The following is a 24,620-nucleotide window of genomic DNA, read 5'->3' as shown; positions in this document are numbered from 1 at the left end:
CTGCTCAGCCACAAGCCAGGCTGATGGCTGCCAGTACAGCGGTGGTGGTGGGAGCCTCTCCTGCCTCCTCAGCAGTGCTAAGGATGTCTGACTGCAGCTTAGGTCTGCTCCCTGCTGGCAAGTGGACATCCCCCGAGGGCTGCCGGGCTGCCAGAGGAATGTCTGATTGCCAGCTTAGGCCCAGTCCCCCAGGGAGCAGGCCTAAGCCAGCAAGTGGTCACCCCCAAGGGGTCCCAGACTACAAGAGGGCACAATTTGTGTGCACTGGGCCTCTAGTCCTATATAATAAAAGCCTAATATGCTAAGTGACTGGTCATCCGGTCGACTGTTCAACCAATGAAAGAATAATATGCTAATGATATGCTAAGGCTGCTCAACTGCTCGCTATGACGTGCACTGACCACCAGAGGGCAGTCGACCGGTTGACCAGTCACTATGACATTCACCGACCACCAGGGGACAGACGGTCAATGCAGGAGCGGAAACCACAGGCGTGGAAACATGGAACAGACTGATGAATCTCAGAGGAAAGCCGAAGGGTGGGAAGAGATTAACCAAAGGTCTTATATGCATACTAGAGGCCCGGTGCATGGATTCATGTACCGGTGGGGTCCCTCGACCTTGCCTGTGGGGATCAAGCCGAAACCGGCTCTCCAACATCCCCCGAGGGCTCTCAGATTGTGAGAGGGCGCAGGCCAGGCTGAGGGGCCCCACCGGTGCATGAATTTGTGCACCAAGTCTCTAGTACTCTATAAAAATTGATTGTATAGTTAACACTGAAGAAAATACTAAATGAAAATTATTTTATAGTTATATTAATTTAGGTATCAAATATTTACCATTTAAAATTGCCATTTATTAAATATGTCTTATCTTACAGTTCTTGTCCTTTGTTTTGCTTTTAGTTCTAGAAAAGAAACCAGTGTAAAGCTCAAAACACCTCCTGTAGCCGAGGCTGGGTGGAATTTGTATATTGTGAATACAATCTCACCAGTGCAACTGTACAAAGAAATGGTACTCCTTTCAGACTTCTCATTCTTATTTGTAGAAATATAGAGTGGAATTGATGACCAAAAATGGATTCTATCTTAACATTCAGAATGCCACACCCACCAGCTTTGTCTGACAGTGCAGTGTACATCTTTCTCCATCTTCTTATTTTTCCAACTCCTGACATTTGAGGAGCTAGTGGAAATTCCCTTCATGAAAATAAGACTCCATTATTCATACCATCATCCTATGAGGATTGATTAACCAATCTAAATATAAATAGCCTTTGACCTTTACTTTGAATCCTAGCAAAGAGAACCATGAAAGAAATGGAGCTGAAAGAAATCTTAGATCATTTATCCCTGTCTCATTCTTCTTTGAAATATCAGCAGGTTTTCCCTGGGCACTGCAGCACCTGTAGCATTGTCCTGTGAGTAGGGCCCCAGAGTGGGCATTCTTTTTTATTTTATTTTAGGCATTCTTATTCCTTTTCTAAAAGTGACAGCTGCCAACTCATTCTTGGCCATTTTTTAAACTCTTTATTTTGAAATATGTAATTTCAAACTTACAGAAAAGTTGCAAGAATAAGAATAGTACAAATAAAACCTGTATATTCCCTACATAGATTTACCCTGAGTATATATCCCTTGCTTCTCTCTCTCTCCTCCCTCCCCCTCTCCCCCCCTCTCTCACTCTTGCACTTTCTACACACACAAACACACATGTTGTTTTCTGATCCTTTGGAAAATAAATTGCATAGATCACAGTCTAAGGTGAAATACTTCAGTGTATGTTTCCTAAGAATCAGGATATTTGCTTGTATAGTAGGGCAGTCATGTGCTTCAGTACATTTAACACTGACGCGATACTTTAATCTCTGGTTCATATTTCATTTTTGTCTGTTACCCTAATGGTCTAATAGCATTTCCCTACTCTGATCCAGGATCCACTCTGGCATCAGGTATTGTATTTGTCATGTCTCTTTAGCCCTTTAAAATCTGGAATATGTTCACAGCCTTTTTTTTATGACATAAACATTTTTGAAAAATGTATTTTCCCTTTTCCACCTTTTATAATTTTTCATGATTAGCTTATCCTTCCTGGCCAGAATATTGCACAGGTGATCCAGTAGTGTTTAGTGTGTTTCTCAGGGTATGACCTTGATGATATCCATCTGCCCCTAATTGGTGATGTTAATTTTGATCATCAGGTCACAGGCATTTTAATGCTGATGATTGTATCAGCTTTGGTCTGGTTTTTAAGTTTTGTTTAATTGAAAATCTGAGACTTCATCTAGATGATTTACCTACTAGAATCTGTACAGATACAGATTGGTTCAGATAGCCCGTGATAAATTTTTATCAGCCCTCTGCAAGTTACAGAAATAGATGTAATATGATTTCAGTTCACCAGTTGAAACTAACAGAAGGGATACTCAGTCTGAATTTGAGAAATATTTAAATCATAGAACTTTAAAAAAGAGTGAACTATTTCAGAGGTTCATTAGCTTTATTACTAAGTTAACAGTATTATTAGTATTACAGTATTGTTTGTACTTTTTCTAATGATGAGCGCTGTTTAACAAAGGAGTATTTACAATTGTATGTATAAAACTGGCTCATAGATTGGGAGGGGGTACCTTAGCTAGTCCCTGTCAGAATGATAAATAATCACTTTTTAGGACTTAATGTGTCCAAATATTAATTTTATTAACAAAATATATAAATATTCTTAAGAACTGGGAAACTTTTAGGGTTTTTTCTGCTGCAACATTAGCTGTTTGCTTTTTTCGTTTTAGGTAGACTACAGTAATACCTACAAGACTGCAAAAACCCAGAGCTGCATCCACCTTCTTAGTGAGGCCCATCTGTTAGTGAGAGCTGCCCTGATGGATGCCAGTCAGCTGGAACCTGGAGAAAAAGCAGAACTTTTAGAAGCATTTAAAGAAAGCTGTGGGCACCTTGGAGACTGTTACAGCAGGTTGATGATGCTTTTTGGAAACTTGTTAGAGAAACTGTCTTGAACTTTGGGTGTATTTGCTATCTTTTCCATCTCTGGTAGTTACCTGATAATTGGGGGTACGCATGAGGGGAGGTGGCTCATTTATTTATTTCACAAGCATTTGTTGAGCACATACAATGTGACAGGTATTGTGCTAAGCTTAGAGATACAAAGATGAATGTTACCTGCCTTCAAGTAGTTAGTTTATTAGGTGAGTAGTGAGTCTCAAGTTCATGAGTTTCCCACCACTTAATTTATGAATTGGAAGTTTCTTTTCATGCCTCAAGATGGGGAGGTTGTGGGGCATGACCAGTAAAATCCCTGACAGTGAAAGCTGTATTACTAGCTTATTCCTTGTTAGCTTTAAGGGAGAGATACCAGTTGGATGTTCTGTGGTTTTTTAGTCTTAGTAGTCAATGCTTTTATGATGCTAGAAAAGGACACTAGTATGAATAATGATTTTTATTTCTGAGAATGATGTTTATAAATTGTTTTGTATATGATTGTTTCAAAGGCTTATTTGACCAAGGGGCATGATTATAAATTAATAAAACAGACTTTTCCTACCTATAAACACCATTATTTTAGAGCCACATTATGAAAATAAAATTCATTTAATGAATTTTTTTCTATTTTTTTATGGTCAAGCAAAAATAACTACATTAATTAGAAGGGCTTTGCAGAATAAAACTTAGGAGCTTATTCCAACTACTAATGAGAGTAGAAAAGTATTTTGAGAATTATGTCATCTGGAAAGCATAATCTGTTTTATTATGAAGTGTATTAGATACCTTGGCTTAAAAATGACAAATCTGAGCTTTCTTTGCTTCCTTTTCTTCAGGCTTGACACCCAGTATTCCCACCTCGCCTTGCCCTACTATAAGATGTCTGGTTTGTCTATGGCTGAAGTTTTGGCTCGAGTGGACTGGGCAGTCGAGGATGGATCACAGAAATATGAGAGGGGGTTAATCTTTTACATTAGTCATTCACTTTATGAGAACCTGGATGAAGAATTAAGTGAAGTGAATATGGTTTTCTATTTAGTTATATCTAATATTTTTAAGTTTTTATTCAGCAATTTATTTTATGTAATACCATTAAGAAGTCAAGTTCCAAATATTTTTCCTTGGTAATAGTTTCTTTTCCTAAAATGGTGACTAATGTGCCCATTTTTTCATTAATAATTATAGAATTATAGCTTGGAAAGGAACTTAAAATCATCTTATCATACTTTCTCATTATATAGACAGAGAAATGAGATCCATTGTGATTGAGTGACCTGCCCAACGTAACAGTTGACACAGAAATGTGGGCTTTGCTTCCTTCTCGTCTGCAGCCCTTTTACAACCCTAGTCATCCTACTCTCCAAGTGTCCAAAGCTTCACTTAAAATATCCTAGCATAGTGACCTTACACATTATTAAGGATTATTTGTAGCCTCTCGTGTATTTTTACTTTTTAAAAATAGGTTTTTATTGATTTTAGAGATAGAGGAACATTGATGTGAGAGAGAAACATTGATTGGTTGCCTCTGGTATTCACCTTGACTGGGGATTGAACCCCCAACCCAGGCTTGTGCCCTGACCCAGAATTAAACCAGCGACTCCCCAGTGTACAGGACAATGCCCAACCAATTGAGCCATACCAGCTAGGCAGTGGTCGGCAAACTCATTAGTCAACAGAGCCAAATATCAACAGCACAACGATTGAAACTTCTTTTGAGAGCCAAATTTTTTAAACTTAAACTATATAGGTAGGTACATTGTTATTAACTTAATTAGGGTACTCCTAAGACTTAGGAAGAGCCACACTCAAGAGGCCAAAGAGCTGCATGTGGCTCGCGAGCCACAGTTTGCCGACCACGGAGCTAGGGCCCTCATGTATTTTTAAAAAGATGAATACAGATTTGCAAAGTTAGATACTGTGATTCAAAACGTTTTAAGATTTTGAGAGAAATGAAAATTTATAATAAATTACCCCATTAAGTATATTTTGTACTAAGCTGTAATTTCTTATAATGGACTTTTGAGTGTGATATAATCTAATATTTTCTTCTTCTGAATGCTTGTTTAATGTTAGAAGTGCTGGCCACAATTTGGTACATATTTTCACTGCTTTTTCATTTTAACTCAGCAAAGAAATTACTTCAAGTAATCTGAGTTCTCCCACATTATCATCATCAATTCTGTCTTTTTAAATCAAAACATAATACTATAATTTTATTTTAATTGAAATGTTATATCTTAGCTTTGTATCATTATTTCCCCCTGATTTTGTTGCTTTCTGTTGACTGACTGGCCTTTTATTTCTCATTCATACTCACTGAAGGAATTAGCAGTAAAAGTGGTTCAGATGTTTCATGTGGCTGAGCCAAAGCAGCTGCCCCATATCCTCTGTAGTCCTTCTATGAAGAATATTAACCCTCTAACTGCCATGAGCTATCTAAGGAAACTGGATACATCCGGGTTTTCATCAATCTTAGTGACATTGACCAAGGCAGCAATGGCTCTGAAAATGGGAGATCTTGACATGTACAGAAAAGAAGTGAAAAGCCATTCAGAGGTATGGTGACCTGCCTGGTATTAACAGCAGGCTGAAATAAGACCGGTAGTCCTGAGGTGTTTAGCTTTCTTCTGGCTTCTGTCTAGCTCATTTTTTTCTTAGTCATAAAGGAAAATATACTTAACATTATAAAGGAAGTGACCCAGAGGGAATGCTTGAGCTTTGGATCTGGCAAATAAAAAGAATTATAAATGGCAGCAGTGGGTATCCAAAGACCTTTCAACTTAGGTACGTTTAGAGCATGGGAAACATATAGGCTCTTTCTGAGCCAACCGTCAGCATGAGGGAATGCCTTGCCTACTGAAATACAGTAGAGTGAAGTGTATTCAAGTACAGCAGGTGGGATATTAGCTGTGAGTCTTAGGAGTCCAGTGGTTGCAGAAATAGCCTGCACCTGAGAAAATCACAAAGGACTATATGGAGGATTGGGCATTTGAATTATATAGCAAAGAAAAGGTAGCTTTCCCTTGAAAGAGAGGCCATTTGGGGGCATGAGCAAAATGTTAATTATTAAGGGAAGAAATTGTGAGGCAACGTTAATTGAACGATGTCCTAGGCCTATTTCCTTGCATATGTTCTCTAATTTTTGAAACAATGCTATAAGGTAGATGCTATTATTATACTTATTCTACAGATAAGGGAACTAAGCCAAGAAAGGTTAAATAACTTGTTCAAGATGACAATGCTGGTGAGTGTAGAATTAGGATTTAAAGCAGGCAGTCTACAGATCTGTGCTTCTACACTGTTGTTTTACTGCCTGACTATAGGCAAACACCCACAGTACGACTTTGGTTTCTAAAACAAGAAAAGCAGGAGTGCTTTATCATAATGAGAAGAGCAAGTCAACATTGAGGTGTCCTTTGCTTTGAAAGGTAGAATTCTAGAAAGATGAATTTTCTGTCCATAATTTTGAAAAAACTTAAGGTATATTATTATTAAATCAAGTAAACTTAAATATAAAGCTTTCTCCAAAAATAGGGCATCTTGATGCTTAATTAAATATTAATAACTTCTATGAAGATAGTTAACCGATGTTCTTAAAATAAGAACTGGTCTTTATAGTTAAAGAGAAAATTGAGATTAAATTATTAATAGCTTAACCATGAATCTTGAATGCACTAGTATGTATTTATAAGATGAATGCAATGTACATTTTGTTCCTAAATTTATTTTTTATCTTTAGATGAAATTAGTATGTGGCTTTATTCTTGAACCTCGGCTATTGATTCAACAGAAGAAGGGACAGATGGTTCCAACTGAGCTTGCAGTTCACTTGAAAGAGACCCAGCCTGGGTTGCTTGTGGCTTCAATCCTGGGGTTGCAGAAGAACAACAAGATTGGGATTGAAGAATCAGATTCCTTCTTTAAGGTTTGTCAATTTCCAAATATTGTTCTAGATAAAATTGGTAGCGGCCAGGGAGCAGAATAAGAGAAGTGAGTTTTTATTTGTTTATTGAAAAAAACAAACTTAGACATAACCAATTTATAAAAGAATATATGTAGAAAATTTTCATCCATGCAAGCTTGAATTTGTTTCCTGTTAAAATGTCTAAGTGTGCTGTGCCATGGCACTAATGTTAACAATAGATTATGAAATGCATGGCCCACATGATGGAATGCTGTTCAGACCAGTTGTAACTCGATCAATACTATATTTATCTGTGATATGGGGGCTTGTTTCACACGTTTAAGGTGCTCTGTGGTAAGGATGGAGATATGATTCCTCAGCTCTTGATAGACTTTTGGGAAGCTCAGCTGATAGCATGTCTCCCAGATGTGCTACTGCAGGAACTCTTTTTCAAGCTCACATCACAATACATCTGGAGATTATCAAAGAAGCAGCCCCCTGACACCATACCATTGCGAACATCAAAGGATCTGGTAAGATACTGGAATAATACATTACATATTACAATAATGTACCTTCTTATTTTGAATGGCTTTGAATTAAACCTAAGTTTTATCACCAGATATCTTTTTTAAGCAGGAGTTAAAAGTACACTTCGAACTTGTCCATGAGTGAAGTTGCCCACATTTTAAATAATTTTGTATTCTAAAGAGTGCCTGTACTGCCTCTGTGTTCCTGACTTGCAGTGGTACCTCAGTAGCTAAAGTATGAGGGAAGGGGCTTTCCCAGAACATTTCTGTGCTTCCCAGGATGGCCATGATGTAGAACAGGAAAAAAGACATCTGCTGACCTCCCTTACACATGAGAGGCTGTGGAAAAGGATCCCATTATGTCCTGTCAGCCGCACACATAAGAGCTGTTCTGTAGCCCTCATGGCAGCCCTCACCACTGCTTTTACCCATCCTGCTCCTTTCCCCTACCAGCTTCTCTACCTCTCATGAATGCCACAGCTAACTGGAAAAGACACCAACTTTTTGAATAAGAGGGCTTTTAGTGGAATCATCTTGAGAACTTATAGAGAGATTTTGTCTCCCAAGGAAAGTAGTAGAAATAAAAAATTATTTCCAATATTATTAACTTTTTTTAAGTATAATTAGCTTAAAAGCACTATTGCTTTTTTTGATAGAAAGGGCCTCCTTGGAATATTTTAAAATTTAAAGTATTAAGAAATATTCAGTGCAGATTTGTTCAGTGAGAAGCAGGAAGACTGAAACTTTCCCCAGGGGATAGATTCTAAATGACTTCCCTTCTCATTCCCAGGAAGGTGTATACTTAACTCTGCAACACGGCTGAGGACTAGTGATTGCTTGTTCTATATAACATGGATGAAGAACATCTGTTTTGTTGTATTATGTTTATATTAATTTCTTTTACATTTTAGATAAATGCCTGTAGCCATTATGGCTTAATCTATCCATGGGTTAATGTCTTAATAACATCTGATTCCTTAGCTGACAAAAATTATACAGAAGATCTCTCCAAATTACAGGTAAATGAAAATGCCTCTTTTTAATGAGTATACATATTAAAATTTAATGTAGGATATAAATTTGGTAAGACTTCAGATGTTGTGTTAATCTAGAATGTATAATTTTGAGGGGAAAATCCACAGGCATGCTCAGGTGCTCTCCTGCCTCTGCCTGAAACTGCTCACAGGAAGGCTGCTTTCGTTACCATAAATGAGCACCCAAGTCACATGACTGTCTTGGCTCTTTTTCAGCTTGTGCTTGAAAACACTTTGTGAAGTGCATATGTGGCAAATGTTTAGCAGAGTTTTATTGGTATGATTTATGTTTTTTCAGTCTTCACTCATACATTTTAGGCCTCTAGCCCAATCCAGCCACTACTGTCTGTTTTGTAGGAAATAGTTCAAAGTAGCCAATTTATCTGGCTCCTGAAAGGATTAGAAAAAGAAAAGGGAAGAAGTATGATCAGAGAGTGTAGATCATCCTGCAGGAATTCTGACTGTGACAGTGTCTTGACCAGAATGAGAAATAAAGTCTACATTTGACTTGGTGGACCAGGCTGGGCTAGATGTGGATATGATTTTGTTTAATGTGATTCAATGGTCCAATGATCAAATAGAACCCACAAATCTATTTTGTTTGGTCACCCAGTGTATCTACTAACATATAAAAATTAAGAATTCTGAGTTTCACATTTCTCTTGAAAAATTCAGCAGACCTAGTAACCCTGGGCCCTCATTGGCTGGCTGTCTTGCCGCTACAGTTTTTGGTCTAGAGTCGACACTGAGCCTGTGGTATCCAGTTTCCTTACACCCAGCTGCCTTTTGGCTTCCTTAGTTTTTTGAGTTTGCAACCCCTCATTTTCCTTGGGAACAGGTATAAGTGTGGTTATTGCTTATGGAAACCAAAATTGGGGATGGAGGTTGGGAGGGAAGCTCAGCAGGCAGTATTGCTTGGATAGCCTCTCTGTTGTCTCCAGAAATGGAGTTACTTACATTCTTAAAAAATCACCAGAGAAGAGTCTTGTTGGTTCTCATTTTTAGTACCCTTATGATGTAGAGGCTACTGAGCCTCAGGCTTGTTCATTCCACAGATATTCCTTGAACATATACTGTAAATTTGTACAACATGGGACCAGGCAGGCAGGGCCTTGCTCTCCTGGAACATGTGCACTAATCACCTATTTAACATCATAATTGTAACAAATGCTATTAAATCTCACCTGATAAAGCATATTTGTAATCACTGCTTGAAAAAGTATAATATAGAGGTTTAAAAAGGAGTCTTTGCTATTAAAGGATAGAAATGTAGTCAGCCTAAACATCTCTAAGTCACTTTCCTAATTATATCTCTTTCTAGATTATCTGTGGGTCAATTAGTCTTAGTTATTAAGAACAAAATAACTCTCAAGAAACAAGAAGATTTTATGTGGTTCTCACCTAGAGGAATGGGGAGGTTCAGGATTACCCGGAGAGGTTTCTCAAAATTGTATGACTCCCTCCACCCCCACCTACCACCACCACACAAATTTAATGTGTCTCTTGTCCTCAGTCACTGTGACAGTACATTTTTGCAAAAATAAAATAAAAACAATATAGAAATCACCTACATGTCAAAAAGCTGCTGTCTGAAATGACACAGTAAGTAGTAAATGCCCTGCCCTTTGCCAAAATTGTCATGGCCCCCTCTCCCACTTCCTTGCTGTACATCTCACCTTTAGAGCAGCAGTTGATTGAGTAGGTAGAGGAGCCCCAGAAGTCTGGATTCCAGCCCTGCAGAGCCGGCTGAGGGCAAGGGATCTAAATCAGAGAAGGGAGTAAATGGTACCTGTGCTGGGATGGAGAGGAGTCCACTTCCTATTTTGAAAGAACAATAGAGCAGTCTGCTAAGAAGCAGACAGCACTGAGAGTATTTTAAAGGGCAGTAGTAACCTTTGGACCATTTTTTAATTCAGTAATATATGTGTTTTCTGGTGTATTTTACTTTTAAACTTCTTGATGATATGGATAAAATTAAGGAAAAGTTCATGAGTAATCATCTTGTACCAAGCTTTGACTAATTGCATTTTAACCATGCCTTGCTCCTTCTGATATAGAAATAATCTTTTATGTTGGGAGATCTATGAGTGGCAAGTTATCACCTTATTTTGTGTTTGCTATCTTACTACCAGGAAATTATTCAGATGAAGATGATTATTAAACTTGCAGGAAGGAAAGGGATCGACCTTATTCTCCTAGCCATTCCTTGGTAGAAATTGGAATAAAATAAGCACACTGACTATATAAATAGATAGTTCACATTCTATATCCTTCTGTGAGCCTGAGAAGCTGTAGCAAAAAGGATACAGGAAGAAGAAAATCAGTATATGATCTTCTCATCTTTATCCAGAAGAAAGGTGGTAGAATAAAAAATATTACAGTTAAATAAAACAAAACAGTAGGACAGTTGGCCCTTGAGCATCATGGGTGTTGGGAGCACCAGCTGACCGCACAATGGAAAATTCATATGTAACTTGAGTTGGCCCTCAGCACTGCCAGTTGACTCTTTAATGATGGGTTTGAACTGTGTAGGTAACTTGAAAAAATCTGCATATACGTGGACCCATGCAGTTCAAATCCACATTACTAAGGGTCAACTGTATTTGTAGTTTGCTTAAAAGTTAAATATTGGTTACAGTTCTGAATACTGAAATAGTACCTGCTCTTTATTCAGCTTGTGGCAAATGGTGTTGATACAAATTATTAGGTTCTTAACAGTTGCGTTAGTTTTTTTAAATGTTAAATTTTACTTTGGTAATATGTGTAGTGCATGCTTATTATAGAAACTTTGGAAAATATAGGAAAAAGACACAAGTAGGCTTTGTCCTCCCGTTCATTGAGCTGATCGCTGTCTCAAATTCTATGCTCTCCCAAAGGCATTTCTATATGTGTATGTACCTGTGAAGATTTTATGAAACTGATTGTGATCTGAATATAATTTTGTATTAAGATGTTTTTACTCTCATTTTATCATGAGTATTTTGTCATTAAATGGCCTTCAAAAACAATTTTGGTGGCTATATAATACCATCATACAGACATACCATAATTTACTTATCCCTTTTTGTTTAACATTTAGGTTCCTCCTACTTTTTCAGTATTATAAATATTCTTGTGGTGAACATCATTGGATATAAATCTTTTACCATGATGTTGACTATCTCCTTAGGATGGAGTCCCTAAAGCATTCCCATTAGTTTTAAAATGCAGTCCTTGCAAAATAAATAAAATCATGTTATTTTTTTAAATGATTGCTTTCTATCAAATAGATTGTTATTCTTCAAACTAGAGGTGGTTAAATATTATTTAATACTTCACGTAAACTTAATGAGTATCATATATGTGTGCTCTAAAATTGCATTCTTCTTTTTCTTAAAAAAAATTTTACTCTCATATGTTGTGCTCTAGATTTTGGGGTGCCTCATTCCATAACCTTTCACTTTTCTGTTCCTAGTCTCTTATATGTGGTCCTTCATTTGACATAGCTTCCATTGTTCCGTTCTTGGAGCCTCTCTCAGAAGACACTGTTGCTGGCCTCAGTGTCCAGGTTCTGTGCCGGACACGTCTGAAAGAGTATGAGCAGTGCATAGACACACTGCTAGAGAGGTGCCCAGAGGCGGTCGTTCCATATGCTAATCATGAACTGAAAGAAGAGAATCGGGTATGCTTTTCAGATTACATTTTCTAGATCAGTGATAATCAGATTTGATCATCTGCAAAATGGGGACAGATTAATGCCAGTCCAGCTTCACAGGACTGTGCAGGTCAAATGAGCAGATATATTAACATGCTGTGTGTTTTGAGTACTGTTAGGGGCTATTAAAATGTATGGTGATGGTATGTTATCTTCATTAAAAATCACTCATTTGAAGATGAAGTAGGCTATTTCTGAAGATTTGGGAAACTTAATGATAATGGGAAAATATTTTTTGGGCTACATGGTCTTTAGTTTAGAAATTAGAGATCTAGACTTTAGTCCTTTTTATTTTCTTCCTTCCTTCCTTCTTGCTACCTCAGACATAATCCAGGACATGTCTATGTTTCTTCGTGAAAATGGCTATGTACTTACGCACAGTGTACATACTATTAGATTTTCATGCTACAAATCTGACTTCCATGTTATAGTTTAAACCAGAAGACTGGCTGCTGCTACAACTTCTGTTATAACAAAGTTGCCACCTTAACCAAAATGATGCATTTTGGTCCAGTACTTTCCTGCACGATCTTCTCATTCTTTTTGGAAATCTTAATGTAAAATGCAGCAAACTTAAAATTTATTCATTTTTTCCTAAGATAGACTTTGTGGTGGAAAAAACTGCTGCCTGAACTTTGTCAGAGAATAAAATGTGGTGGAGAGAAATATCAACTTTACCTGTCATCATTAAAAGGTAAAATGATCATTTTTGCTTGATTATATATTTAATTGCATCTTAGCTTTAGTTTCCATAATTTGTTGAAGCCCTGCTTTCTCTAGTGAGGCGAAGAGGTTCTAATCGGCTGGAGCTGGCTTTCAGCATTCAAACTCCCCCATTGTATTTGACATGCATTCATCTCTTCTAGCTACAGAGCTCACCCTTTCAGTTAATCTTTTCAAACGTAAGTTATCATAGCACCAGAAACTAACAACGTCAGGATTTCAAAAATTGGAATTTTCATTAATACAATTACATTTTTATTAGTGCTTAATTTACTTCATGTAGGAAATTAAGATGGTTATCATTATTAATCATAATTATAAGCAAGTATTGAGGAATTACAAGGTTCTCAAGGATTTAAAAGTGGTGTGTCTCTAAATTATGCAGTATTTTATAGCATTGGTAGTTATTTTTAAAATTTTCAAAATAATGCTTTGTAAATCTTGATAGATACATGGTTATCAAGTTCTTACTCTTGTGTTAATATCACCACTTTAATTGTTGGCCTGATGACAGAGGGTGTGGCTACAGTGATTCCAGTGTTGGAGTTGTGTTTTCTAGCAGAGCTCATTGTCTTTAAAGTGTTAGGCAGAACCAGTGCTTATTGGAAGGAGTTTTTCTGAAAATCTCCCTTCATGATTGGAAGGAGGTGACTATACACTAACGTTTTGTGCTGCCCATCTCCCTGATTGTTCTTTGGTTTTCAGAAGATGGAAGTGTCAGGTGTTTGATTGACTGACCCACCTGCATCATATTTATCACAGAATTTTGAACTGATCATTTGTGTTAGTGCAGTGGTTCTCAACCTTGGCTGCACATTAGAATCACCTGGGAAACAGAATTTCTGGAGGATGAGGCCCAGAAATCAGGATTTTAAAAAGATTCCCAGGTGATTCTAATGTGCAGCCAAGGTTGAGAACCACTGTGTTAGTGGATCACTTTCCAGTGCAGAGAGCCCACATCTTCATACCTCAGACACATATTACCTTACTCAAAAGACTCTTTACCCTTTTTTAAATGTGTATTTTTCTTTAATTAAATTTATTGGGGTGACATTGGTTAATAAAATTGTATAGGTTTCAGGTATACAATTCTATAATATATCATCTGTATATTACTGTGTTCACCACCCCAAGTCAAGTCTCCTTCTGTCACCATTTATCCCCCATACAACCTCTCAACCTCTTCTACTTACCCCCACTCCCTTTCCCTTTTGGTAATCACCATACTATTGTCGGTGTCTATAAGGTTTTTAGGTTTTGTTTGTTTTTTAGTTAATCCCTTCACCTTTTTCTCCCTACCTAAAACGGTCACCCCTCTGATAGAAGTTTGCTCTCTATCTATGAGTCTGTTTCTCTTCTGTTTGTTAGTTTATTTTGTCTATTAGATTTCGCTTATATGGTATATGTCTTTCAGTAATTAACTTATTTCACTTAGCATAATGTTCTCCAGGTCCATCGATGCTGTTGCTAAGGGTAAGATTTCCTTCATTTTTGTAGCCTCCTAGTATTCCATTGTGTAATTGTACCACAGCATTTTTATCCACTCATCTACTGATGGACACTTGTGCTGCTTCAGAATCTTGGCTGTTACACAGGGGTGCATGTGCATATATTCTTTCCATTTAGTGTTTAAGGTTTCTTTGGATATATACCCAGAAGTAGATTCATTGGATTATAATTTTCCATTTTTAAAAATTAAATCTTTATTATTGAAAGTATTACATATAACCCCCTTTTTCTCCCATTGACCCCTTCTAGCCCGCCCCCATCCCCCACCTCAGGCCTTCACTACCCAATTGTCTGTGTCCATGGGTTATGCATATATGCATAAAAGTTCTTTGGTTGATCTCTTCTCACCACCACCCCCTCCCTCTAAGATTCTGCAGTTTGTCCCATGCTTCTAGGTCTCTGGATCTATTTTGTTCATCAGTTTATTTTGTTCTTTAGATTCCATATATGAGTGAGATCATGTGATACTTGTCTTTCTCTGACTCAGTTATTTCACTTAGCATAATACTCTCCAGTTCCCTCCATGCTTATTTTTTTTAGGTAGGCTTGTAGTGCATTTCAGGACTGCTTTAGCTGTGTCCCAGAGATTTGGGTTGTTGTGTGTTTACTTTCACTTATTTCCAGGAATTTTTTAATTTCTTTTTTGATCTCATTGGTAACCCATTCATTGGTTAATAACATATTATTTAGCCTCCATGTGTTTGAATGTTTTTTGTGTTTTTTACTGTAGTTGATTTCTAATTTCATTTCATTGTGATCTGAAAAGATGCTTGATATAATTTCAATCTTCTTGAACTTGTAGAGATTTGTTTTATGTCCTAACATGTGGTCTATCTTTGTGAATGATCCATGTGCACTTAAGAAGAATGTATATTGTGCAGCTTTGGGGTGAAATGTTCTACAAATGTCAGTTAAATCCATCTGATCCAGTGTGTTATTTAGAGTCACTGTTTCCTTGCTAATTTTTGTCTAGAACCGTGGTTGGCAAACCGCGGCTCGCGAGCCACATGCGGCTCTTTGGCCCCTTGAATGTGGCTCTTCCTAAGCCTTAGGAGTACCCTAATTAAGTTAATAACAATGTACCTACCTATATAGTTTAAGTTTAAAAAATTTGGCTCTCAAAAGAAATTTCAATCGTTGTGCTGTTGATATTTGGCTCTGTTGACTAATGAGTTTGCCGACCACTGGTCTAGAAGATCTATCTGGTGAAGTCAGCAGCGTGTTAAAGTCCCCTACTATGACAGTTTTGCTGTCAATCTCTCCATTAAAGTCCTTTAGAAGTTTTTGTTTTGTTTTGTTTTTAATATATTTAGGTGCCCTATATCGGGTGCATATATGTTTGCCTGGGTTATACTCTCTTGTTAAATCGATCCCTTTTAGTATTATGTAGTGACCTTTGTTGTGTCTTGTGATGGCCTTCATTTTGAAGTCTATTTTGTCAGATATGAGTATTACTACCCCAGTTTTTTATGTTTCCATTTGCATGGAAAAAAATTTCCCATCCTTTCGCTCTCATCCTGTGTGAGTCTTTTGTTCTAAGTGGGTCTCTTATAGACAGCATATAGTTGGGTCATGATTTTGTATCCATTCAGCTACCCTATGTCTTTTGATTGACACATTTAATCCATTTACATTTAAGGTTATTATTGACTAGAGGCCCAGTGCATGAAATTTGTGCACTGGAGCAGGGTGTCTCTCAGTCCAGCCTGCACCCTCTCCAATCTGGGACCCCTTGGGGGATGTCTGACTCACTATCCAAGACTGCTGGCTCCTAACCACTCGCCTGCTTGCCAGCCTGATCGCCCCCTAACTGCTTCTGCCTGCCAGCCTGATTGACATCTAACTGCTCCCCTGCTGGCCTGATCGCCCCCGTCTGCCCTCCCCTGCAGGCCTGATGGCCTCCAACTGCCCTCCTCTGCCGGCCCGGTCACCCCCAGCTTCCCTCCCCTGCCGGCCTAGTCGCCCCCAACTGCCCTCCCCTGCAGGCCTGGTCGTCCCCAACTGCCCTCCCCTGCTGGCCATCTTGTGACAATGTGGGGTCGGCCATCTTGTGACGATGTGGGGACAGTTATCTTGTGGTGGCCATCTTGTGAGGGCGGCCATCTTGTGATGACATGGGGGTGGCCATCTTGTGGCAGCCATCTTGTGATGACAGGATGGCCATCTTGTGACAGTGTGGGGGTGGTCATCTTGTGATGACATGAGGGCATGAGAGTCAATTTGCATATTACCTCTTTATTATGTAGGATAGGTACTTATTTATTGCCATTTTAATTCTGTATGCCTATGTTTCTCTCTATATTTCTTCTACTCATTACCTCAGACCCCTTAGCATTTCTTGCAATGCTGGTTTGGTGGTGATAAACTCCTTTAGCCATCTTTTTGTCTGGGAACCTCTTTATTTCACCATCTATTTTGAATGATAGGCTTGCTGGATATAGTACTATTGGTTTCAGGTCCTTTCTTTTTATTACCTTGAATACTTCATGCCATTCCCTCTGGCCTGTAGAGTTTCTGATGAGAAATCAGCTGACAGCCTTATGGGAGCTCCTTTGTAAGTAACAAATTGCTTTTCTCTTGCTGTCTTTAAGATTCTTTGTCTTTAATTTTTGGCATTTTAATTATGATGTGTCTGGGCATGAGCTTGTTTGGGTTCTTCTTGCTTGATACTCTCTGTGCCTCCTGGACTTGTGTGACTGTTTCCTTCACTTGGTTAGGGAAGTTTTCTGCCATTATTTCTTCAAACATGTACTCTATCCCCTGCTCACTTTCTTTTCCTTCTGGCACTCCTATTCTGTGAATACTAGAGGCCTGGTGCATGAAATTCATGCACTTAGGGGTGGTGTCCCTCAGTCCAGCCTGCACCCTCTCCAATCTGGGACATCCCTCTCATAATCTGAGACTGCTGGCTTCCAACTGCTTGCTTGCCTGCCTGCCTGATTGCCCCTAACAGCTTCTGTCTGCCAGCCTGATCACCCCCTAACCACTCCCCTGCCAGCCTGATCGCCCCCATCTGCCCTCCCCTGCCGGCCCAGTCGCCCCCAACTGCCCTCCCCTGCTGGCCCGGTCACCCTTTACTGCCCTCCCCTGCAGGCCTGGTCGCCCCTAACAGCCCTCCCCTGCTGGCCGGGTCACCCCTAACTGCCCTCCCCTTCCGGCTATCCTGTGGCTGTGGGCACCGCCATCTTTGAGGGTGGGGTAGTCAATTAGCATATTCCCTCCTTATTGGCTGTGGGTGCTGCTATCTTTGAAGGTAGGGCAGTCAATTTGCATATTCCCTCCTTATTGGCTGTGGGTGCCATCATCTTTGAGGGCGTGGCAGTCAATTCGCATATTCCCTCCTTATTGGCTGTGGGCGCCGCCATCTTTGAGGGCGGGACAGTCAATTAGCATATTCCTTCCTCATTGGCTGTGGGCCCCGCCATCTTTGTGACATTGTGAGGGTCAATTAGCATATTCCCTCTTTATTAGATAGGATTGTTTTGATTCATGTTGTCCCATAGCTCCCTTAAGCTGTCCTCCTGTTTTTTAATTGTTATTTCTTTTTGGTTCTCTGATTGAGTGATATTTTTCTGCCCTATCTTCTAATTCACTGATCCAGTTCTTAGCTTCCCTTAATCTGCTGTGTATTCTTTCCAGTGTGTTCTTTATTAGTGCTATGTCATTCTTTATTTGCGACTGGTCTTTTTTCATAGTTACTATATCTTTTCTCATGCTGTAGAGCTTCTTTGCCATCATTATGCTGAACTCCACATCAGATAAATTTCTTATCTCCATTTTGTTTACCTCTTCTTCTGGAGAATTCTCTTGTTCTTTTATTTCGGGATTGTTTTTTTGTCTTCCCATTTTGTCTGACTGTTTGGGTTTGTGTCTATGTATTAGGTAGATCTGCTATGACCCAATCTCTAGTGCAGGACAATGTCAGATGCTGTTTCTGACTAGCCCTGAGTACCCTGTTTGGAGCTATCACCAATCCACCTCTTATGGCTCCCTCTGCTGGGGCTGGTTGCCTTTGGAAAGTACCAAGATGTGCACCAGGGATTGCTTTTCCTAGCCCAGGGCCAGAAGGAGATCAGAGACTCAAAGCCTCCAGAGATCCACCTCTGCCTGCAGTCCAATTTACACTCAGTTTTGCTTAGACTCAGACCATCAACTACTGGGTGGGGCAAGAGAACTTCCAACAGGGTGGGGCAACTGCCTTCCCTTCAAGCAAAAACCACCTGGATATCAAAGGTTCTACAGAAAGATTTCCTCTGTGGGCAGCTGTATTACATTGAAAAGTGACCGGGATCAGAGCCTGGAGAATTGGAGCTGAGTTCCAGGTCTGGTACTTACTGAGTGACCTGAAGCAAGCCAAGTTTTTAATATCCTGGGACTAATGAGAAGTTCAGGGGTAACTCTAGACTCTAGAGCAGCCGTGGGCAAACTACGGCCCGCGGGCTGGATCCGGCCCGTTTGAAATGAATAAAACTAAAAAAAAAAAGACTTTACCCTTTTATGTAATGATGTTTACTTTGAATTTATATTAGTTCACACAAACACTCCATCCATGCTTTTGTTCCGGCCCTCCGGTCCAGTTTAAGAACCCATTGTGGCCCTCGAGTCAAAAAGTTTGCCCACCCCTGCTCTAGAGTCTAGAGTAAATGTTAGGCAAAATTGTAAGATGGTAATGTTGGAGATGGAGGTCAGGTACTTATACTAGTATATGCTTAGGAGCTTGGATTTCATATCTCTAATGCAGTCTTTCTCAACGTTGGTACTATTGACATTTTGGACTGAATAATGTGTTTGTGTGTGGGGTGTGTGTGTGTGTGTAGGTGTCTCCTGTATGTTTTAGGATGTTGAGTAGCATCCATGGTCTCTACCCACTAAATACCAATAGCACTGTCCCAGTTAACAGCAAATAAAAATTTCTACAAACATTACCAGGTGTTGCATGGGGGGCAAAATCATAATGGTTGAGAGAGAACCTTTGCATTAATGCAGAGCCATTGAACCTGGGGTTAGTAGTTGGCTTGTTTGTTTCAAAGAAATTATTTTTCTGATAATGAACTGTGTTTATTGTTACAAATTTTCATACTCTCGTAAATTCTAAAAATAACGTTTAAAAAGTCATTTAAAATCCCACCAGGCAGAAATAACTGGGTTGTTTTTTTTTTTTTAGCATTTGATGAATATTTTCTCAGCATGCTAGAGGATTTGAGGTACTCTTAAGGATTTAAGATCTTGACTTTGTTCTTGAAGTTATAATCTGTTAGCCTCTCACTAGTTGGCAGCAGAGAATTGGGTAGTGGCAAGACTTTTTTGTTTGTTGGCTTTATAATCACTGTGCGCTGGCCCCCAACTCAGTATTTTTTTGTGTAGTATACTTCTTATAGGTACCACAGTTAGGCTAAATAAACTGGTTTGGTAGGAAAGCATTGGTAATTCATGTTTTTCATGTAGGTTTTACAAACTAGTTAGTAGTTATTATTAAGGTTCTATTATATATCAGATGTGAATCACTGTATCTGAATTCTCAAAGGCCTCTAGAAGCTAGCAAATGGTACCACTACATTATAGATAAGGAAATTAGTACTCAGGAGGTTAAGGACTTTCTTAAAGTCACCCAGAGAGTAGGTAGAAGAGTCTGATCCCTGCCCAAGTCTGTCTGATTCCAGAGCTAGGGATCTTTTCCATACATCACTGCTGCTACATTCATTAACTTTTAGCAGCAAGCACTTGTCAGTCCTTTATGTAAAGGGCAATTAGGTTGCTGAATATTGGACAGATAACTTTGGATGGATGCACACACACACATGACTAGATTTACTTCAGTCACTTGGCAAATAGAGTAAGTGGTGGACATGCGAAGATCACACAGGGAGTAGCACTGAAGTATGTTTATTGGGGAACATTGTTCTTAGGTGTCACCCCTTCTCCTCCCAGCAGAAGGCAGCATGTATTCATTCATAAGCAATAGAATCATAAAATGCATAGTTATCTTTACAAAAATGTTTGCTAAATTCTTAATATTTATAATGTTAACAAAAGCTTATTACTTTTCAGTTTGGAAAAAAAAGATAAATGGTCATAAAAACAGTTTATGCTCATTAATAACATGAAAATTTCAGCAAGGAACTAATTTAGGAAAATGTTACCCAACAATTAATAGTATTTCTTGTCCTAGCAAATAATGTTTATAAATTAGCTTTTAAAACAGTATTCTAATGATTGTATTTTTTTTCAGAAGATAAAAGAAATTTATTGGAAAATATTGTAATAATTTCTCTGAATCAAATGAAATAGTAAATCCAAATTGCATGGGGCTAATATATAATAATAAACTTCAAAGGATTCTCGAAAGAGTAAATAAGTTGTTAAACCATAAGATACGACTTTTTATTTTATAATTAGAATATTTTTTTACCTGAACTAACTTCTGGTTTGTTGAGTGATAAGAGAATTGGATAAAGACATTTTGTTCTAACTCTGATATTTTTTCCTGCAAACAGAAACACTGTCAGTTGTTGCTGTGGAACTAGAACTAAGGGACTTCTTGAGTGTCCTTCCAGAAGATGGCACTGCAGCATTTTTCTTGCCATATCTTCTTTATTGCAGCCAAAAGAAATCATTGACTTGAAGGTATCATTTGGAAATCAGCATAATAGCATGTGAGACTGAATTTAAAAAAATTGAATGCCAAGTAAAAATATAAATAAAGGATTTTCATATTGAATATGTGCAAATGCTTTCATGTTGCTTACCTTACCATGGTATTTCATAATTTATTACCTGAATCCATTTAGATTCCATCTAGAATCTAAAAACTACAAGGTATAAGAATTTCCTGAAAGAAGCCATATATTTTTAGAAGTAGAGATTGACTTTTATTTCAAGGAACATCAATTTACTGTTGTCAGAGATATGACCATCTTTTTCATCCCAGGACTACAAAGAACCATTTTGCAAGTATGTGTGAAAGAATGTCACTCCATGAGGTCCAAAATTCAGTCTCCTTGATTTTTCCAGTTTTTCTATTGGGTCCCTTTTAAAAACAATTTTCTTTGAGAAAGATGTTAATATTTTCCCACAGTAAAAGATTTCAAACTTTATTATTTTGTTACTTTTAAAACCCACTGCTGTCTTTCTTTCTGAATCACATGAAGTAGAATTTTACAAAGTAACTTTGTTGACTAGCTGTTATCATGATATGCTGAATACATGCTTTTTAGCCAAAACCTCATTTCCATTTTTTGTTGATGTGTACTCTTGCTCTTTTAGCTAGAGTGTATGTGAAAATAAAGGAACATATAATGGTATTCACAACTGTGTCATCTTTTTTAACTCATCTCAAACAATTTTGAGTCCAGGTTCAGCTCATTGATAGTGTGCTTTGACTTTGGTTAAGGCTGGGCATAGTGCTACTCACCAGGCATCTGCCTCAACCATATTTTGAAAGTTTTCTGAGGATTTAATCTATACAATTCTTAACTCTGCCTTTTTTCAGTTTCAGATTCATATCCTTTTGACCATTTCTTCAAGGGTTCATCTTTCTATTTTATTTTAAATACTCATTTAACTTTTACTTTTAATTTTTATTTTATTATTTGTTTATTACTTTATATTTTATTTTTAATTATACTTCCCTGTACCCCTATGTCTACTGGTTCCTTAGGAATGATGTCAGCAGCACATTACAGGGATTGATGGGGAATCCAAAGATTGGAAACATATTAATGAATCTTAACACATTGCGTACCACATAGAAATCTCTTAAGACATACGCCAGGGACCGCACGTTTTTGGGCAAACTGCACGTTATTTAAATCATCATAATGCACTTTAGGTGTTGTTTTTCAATTATAACATTTTTATTTACAAAAACAATTAAACAATTAAAGTTCCTAGTACTTTTTTAACGTATGGTACTGCGTAAAACATTTTCCTCTATGAAGAGGGACCAAACAAAATTTACATAAGTATCTAGATTCGCTCCTTTTTCCATGGGCGTGAAAAACGAGAACACTTGTGAGCGGTCCTTAACAGATGGCACGCGAAACACGAGAAAACTCCTGAGTGGTACGAAATGTGTTAATAGTAATCCTTGGAGGTCTATCCAAGGACAATATCTGGTCATAGATTTTTTTTTTTAAATACAGCTTTGTATAGCCCCAGTGATGGTGACACAAATGGCCTATATGAATCAATTAAAATACCTAGTGTGTTAGAGTCAGCCATGTGTAATAGTCTGCTGAGCTTTTCGTATGAAACAGTGTAACACAGTTTCCCCGCAAATGCACAGAAGTGTGTTTTCAGTCTTCCTTTAATGTTTATAGACATTCCTAAGTAAACATTCTATTCAACACTTTCAATACATTATAATGAATTGGTGATGGTTGTTTTTTCTTTTCACTTAACACCAATTTATTTCTTTCAGCCAAACTTGGTCTCTATAGAAAAAGAAATTTTAAGACCATTATTAAAAATAGTATATATCATATGATTAAAAAAATGTACATGGTACTTTAAGTATATTCTAATTTTTTAAATATTAAGTTATTTTGTTTTAATTATTCTAGATTCATTTATATTTTTCTGCTTGCTCTATGTTTAAAAACACGTCTTTCATTCCAGTACTGCTTTGTTTAAAAAAAATTACTTCCCTCCCTCTTCTCCTCCCCCAAGATCCTTATCTTATCTAATAAAGAGGGAATATGCTAATTGACTGCCCTGCCCTCAAAGATGGCAGCGCCCACAGCCAATAAGGAGTGAATATGCTAACTGACTGCCCCGCCCTCAAAGATGGCGGTGCCTACAGCCACAAGATGGTGGTGCCCAGTCCCCTCAGCCCTGCCGGGGCGGCAGGCGCGCAGCAAGGCCCCGGCTGCTTCTCGCACCTGCCTCCAGAGTCCCCCAGTCCCCTCAGCCGCCCAGCCGCCCAGGGCCGGCCCAAGGCGCAGGCAAGCCTCAGGTGGTAGCTGCCCAGCTGCCCAGGGCTGCCTGAGGCAATGGTAATCAGGGCCGGCTGAGGCTTGCGCTGCTGGCAGTGGCAGCACCAGAGGTGTGATGGGGCATCGCCTTCTCCTGATCGCCGGGTCGCCTCCCGCCCCTGAGGGTACCTGGACTGTGAGAGGGGGCTGGCCGGGCTGAAGGACCCCCCTCCAGTGCATGAATTTTCATGCACCGGGCCTCTAGTTGATTATAAAGGGAAAATAGTAACTTTACAATGGAGAAACCTGGCTGATACTACCTTAATTAAACACTCAAACATAACCCAGTAAGGGAACAAATCAACATCTTCTGCCTCTTGACATGTGTACTGAGAGAAACAATATCACTTCTGTGAGAGTCCGGCAAAGAAATGCCTAATTGGAATCTAATTGTGAGGAAACATTAGGCAAATCCAAAATGAAGGACATGCTACAAAGGGATGGCCTTGCATTCTTTAAAAATGTCCCAGTTGCAAAAGAGAAAGACTGAGGGACCTGTTTCAGACTGAGGGTGACTGAGGATGTGCCAGCTGGATGCGACACATGAGCAGGGTTCTCATTTTTTAGGAAGAATATGAGTAAAACAGTTGGGGAAATTGGAATAGGGTCTGTAGTTTGGGATCACTTTTAAGTTCCTGATTTTGATAGATGTGCTGTATTTATGTGTGAGAATATCCTTGTTTTGAGGAACATGAGTATATCTACACTAATAAAAGAGAAACATGGTAATTGGCGTACGACCACTACCCTTTTCATTGGCTAATCAGTGAGTATATGCAAATTAACTGTCAGCCAAGATGGCAGCCGGCAGCCAGGCACTGAAGCGAGCAGGGAGGCTTGCTTGCTGCAGATTCCAACGTTCTCCGCCTAACTTGCCAGCCTCTCAGTTGCAACTCTAAGCAACTATATACTATGTTGCAAATAAGAAGCTAAACAAAACCCCAGAAAAGGGCTTCCATTCAGCCGGGCTCAGACCTCAACATTGTATCTATGTTTTCAGCAGCAAGGCCCCAGAGCTAAAGCTGGCCAAAAAAAAAAAAAAAAAGAGAGAAGAAAACAAGGAGCGGTTGGAAGCTTTAGTCACTCGCCAGCCGGAAAACAGCCCTCAGCCCCTCACCCAGACTGGCCAGGCACCCCAGTGGGGACCCCCACCCTGATCCAGGACACCCTTCAGGGCAAACCAGCCAGCCCCTACCCATGCACCAGGCCTCTATCCTATATAGTAAAAGGGTAATAGGCCTCCCAGCACCGGGATCAG

The 24,620-nt window shown here is 38.8% G+C and overlaps 2 protein-coding genes across 7 annotated transcripts in view; one reads left to right on the top strand and one right to left on the bottom strand.

Moving 5' to 3' along the window:
- Nucleotides 1-21,698, top strand: part of HPS3 (Hermansky-Pudlak syndrome 3) — a 73,148-nt gene extending 51,450 nt beyond the window's left edge. The window contains exons 9-18 of one of the 3 annotated variants that reach the window (XM_014537454.1): nucleotides 906-1,014; nucleotides 2,789-2,970; nucleotides 3,833-4,013; nucleotides 5,319-5,552; nucleotides 6,736-6,921; nucleotides 7,245-7,433; nucleotides 8,342-8,449; nucleotides 11,919-12,125; nucleotides 12,762-12,852; nucleotides 20,885-21,698. In XM_014537454.1, coding sequence (XP_014392940.1) covers nucleotides 906-1,014; nucleotides 2,789-2,970; nucleotides 3,833-4,013; nucleotides 5,319-5,552; nucleotides 6,736-6,921; nucleotides 7,245-7,433; nucleotides 8,342-8,449; nucleotides 11,919-12,125; nucleotides 12,762-12,852; nucleotides 20,885-21,012 — 1,615 coding nt within the window. In that variant the 3' untranslated portion in view covers nucleotides 21,013-21,698. Of the gene's footprint in view, nucleotides 1-905; nucleotides 1,015-2,788; nucleotides 2,971-3,832; nucleotides 4,014-5,318; nucleotides 5,553-6,735; nucleotides 6,922-7,244; nucleotides 7,434-8,341; nucleotides 8,450-11,918; nucleotides 12,126-12,757; nucleotides 12,853-20,884 lie in introns of those variants that run through there. The other 2 variants (XM_014537455.1, XM_014537456.1) reach the window with 2 other exon arrangements.
- LOC102242845 (ceruloplasmin) overlaps nucleotides 2,481-24,620 on the bottom strand; it is a 100,215-nt gene continuing 78,075 nt past the window's right edge. Inside the window, exons 19-20 of one of the 4 annotated variants that reach the window (XM_014537452.1) lie at nucleotides 10,141-10,225; nucleotides 2,481-2,900 (exon numbers count right to left, since the gene is read on the bottom strand). In XM_014537452.1, the coding sequence (XP_014392938.1) occupies nucleotides 10,143-10,225 (83 nt within the window). In that variant the 3' untranslated portion in view covers nucleotides 2,481-2,900; nucleotides 10,141-10,142. Of the gene's footprint in view, nucleotides 2,901-7,343; nucleotides 7,431-10,140; nucleotides 10,226-22,679; nucleotides 22,823-24,620 lie in introns of those variants that run through there. The other 3 variants (XM_014537451.1, XM_014537453.1, XM_005863481.2) reach the window with 3 other exon arrangements.

The sequence above is a fragment of the Myotis brandtii genome, unplaced genomic scaffold (assembly GCF_000412655.1).
Source record: "Myotis brandtii unplaced genomic scaffold, ASM41265v1 scaffold179, whole genome shotgun sequence".
NCBI classification, from domain to species: Eukaryota; Metazoa; Chordata; class Mammalia; order Chiroptera; family Vespertilionidae; genus Myotis; species Myotis brandtii.
This window is presented reverse-complemented; position numbering and strand designations above follow the sequence as displayed.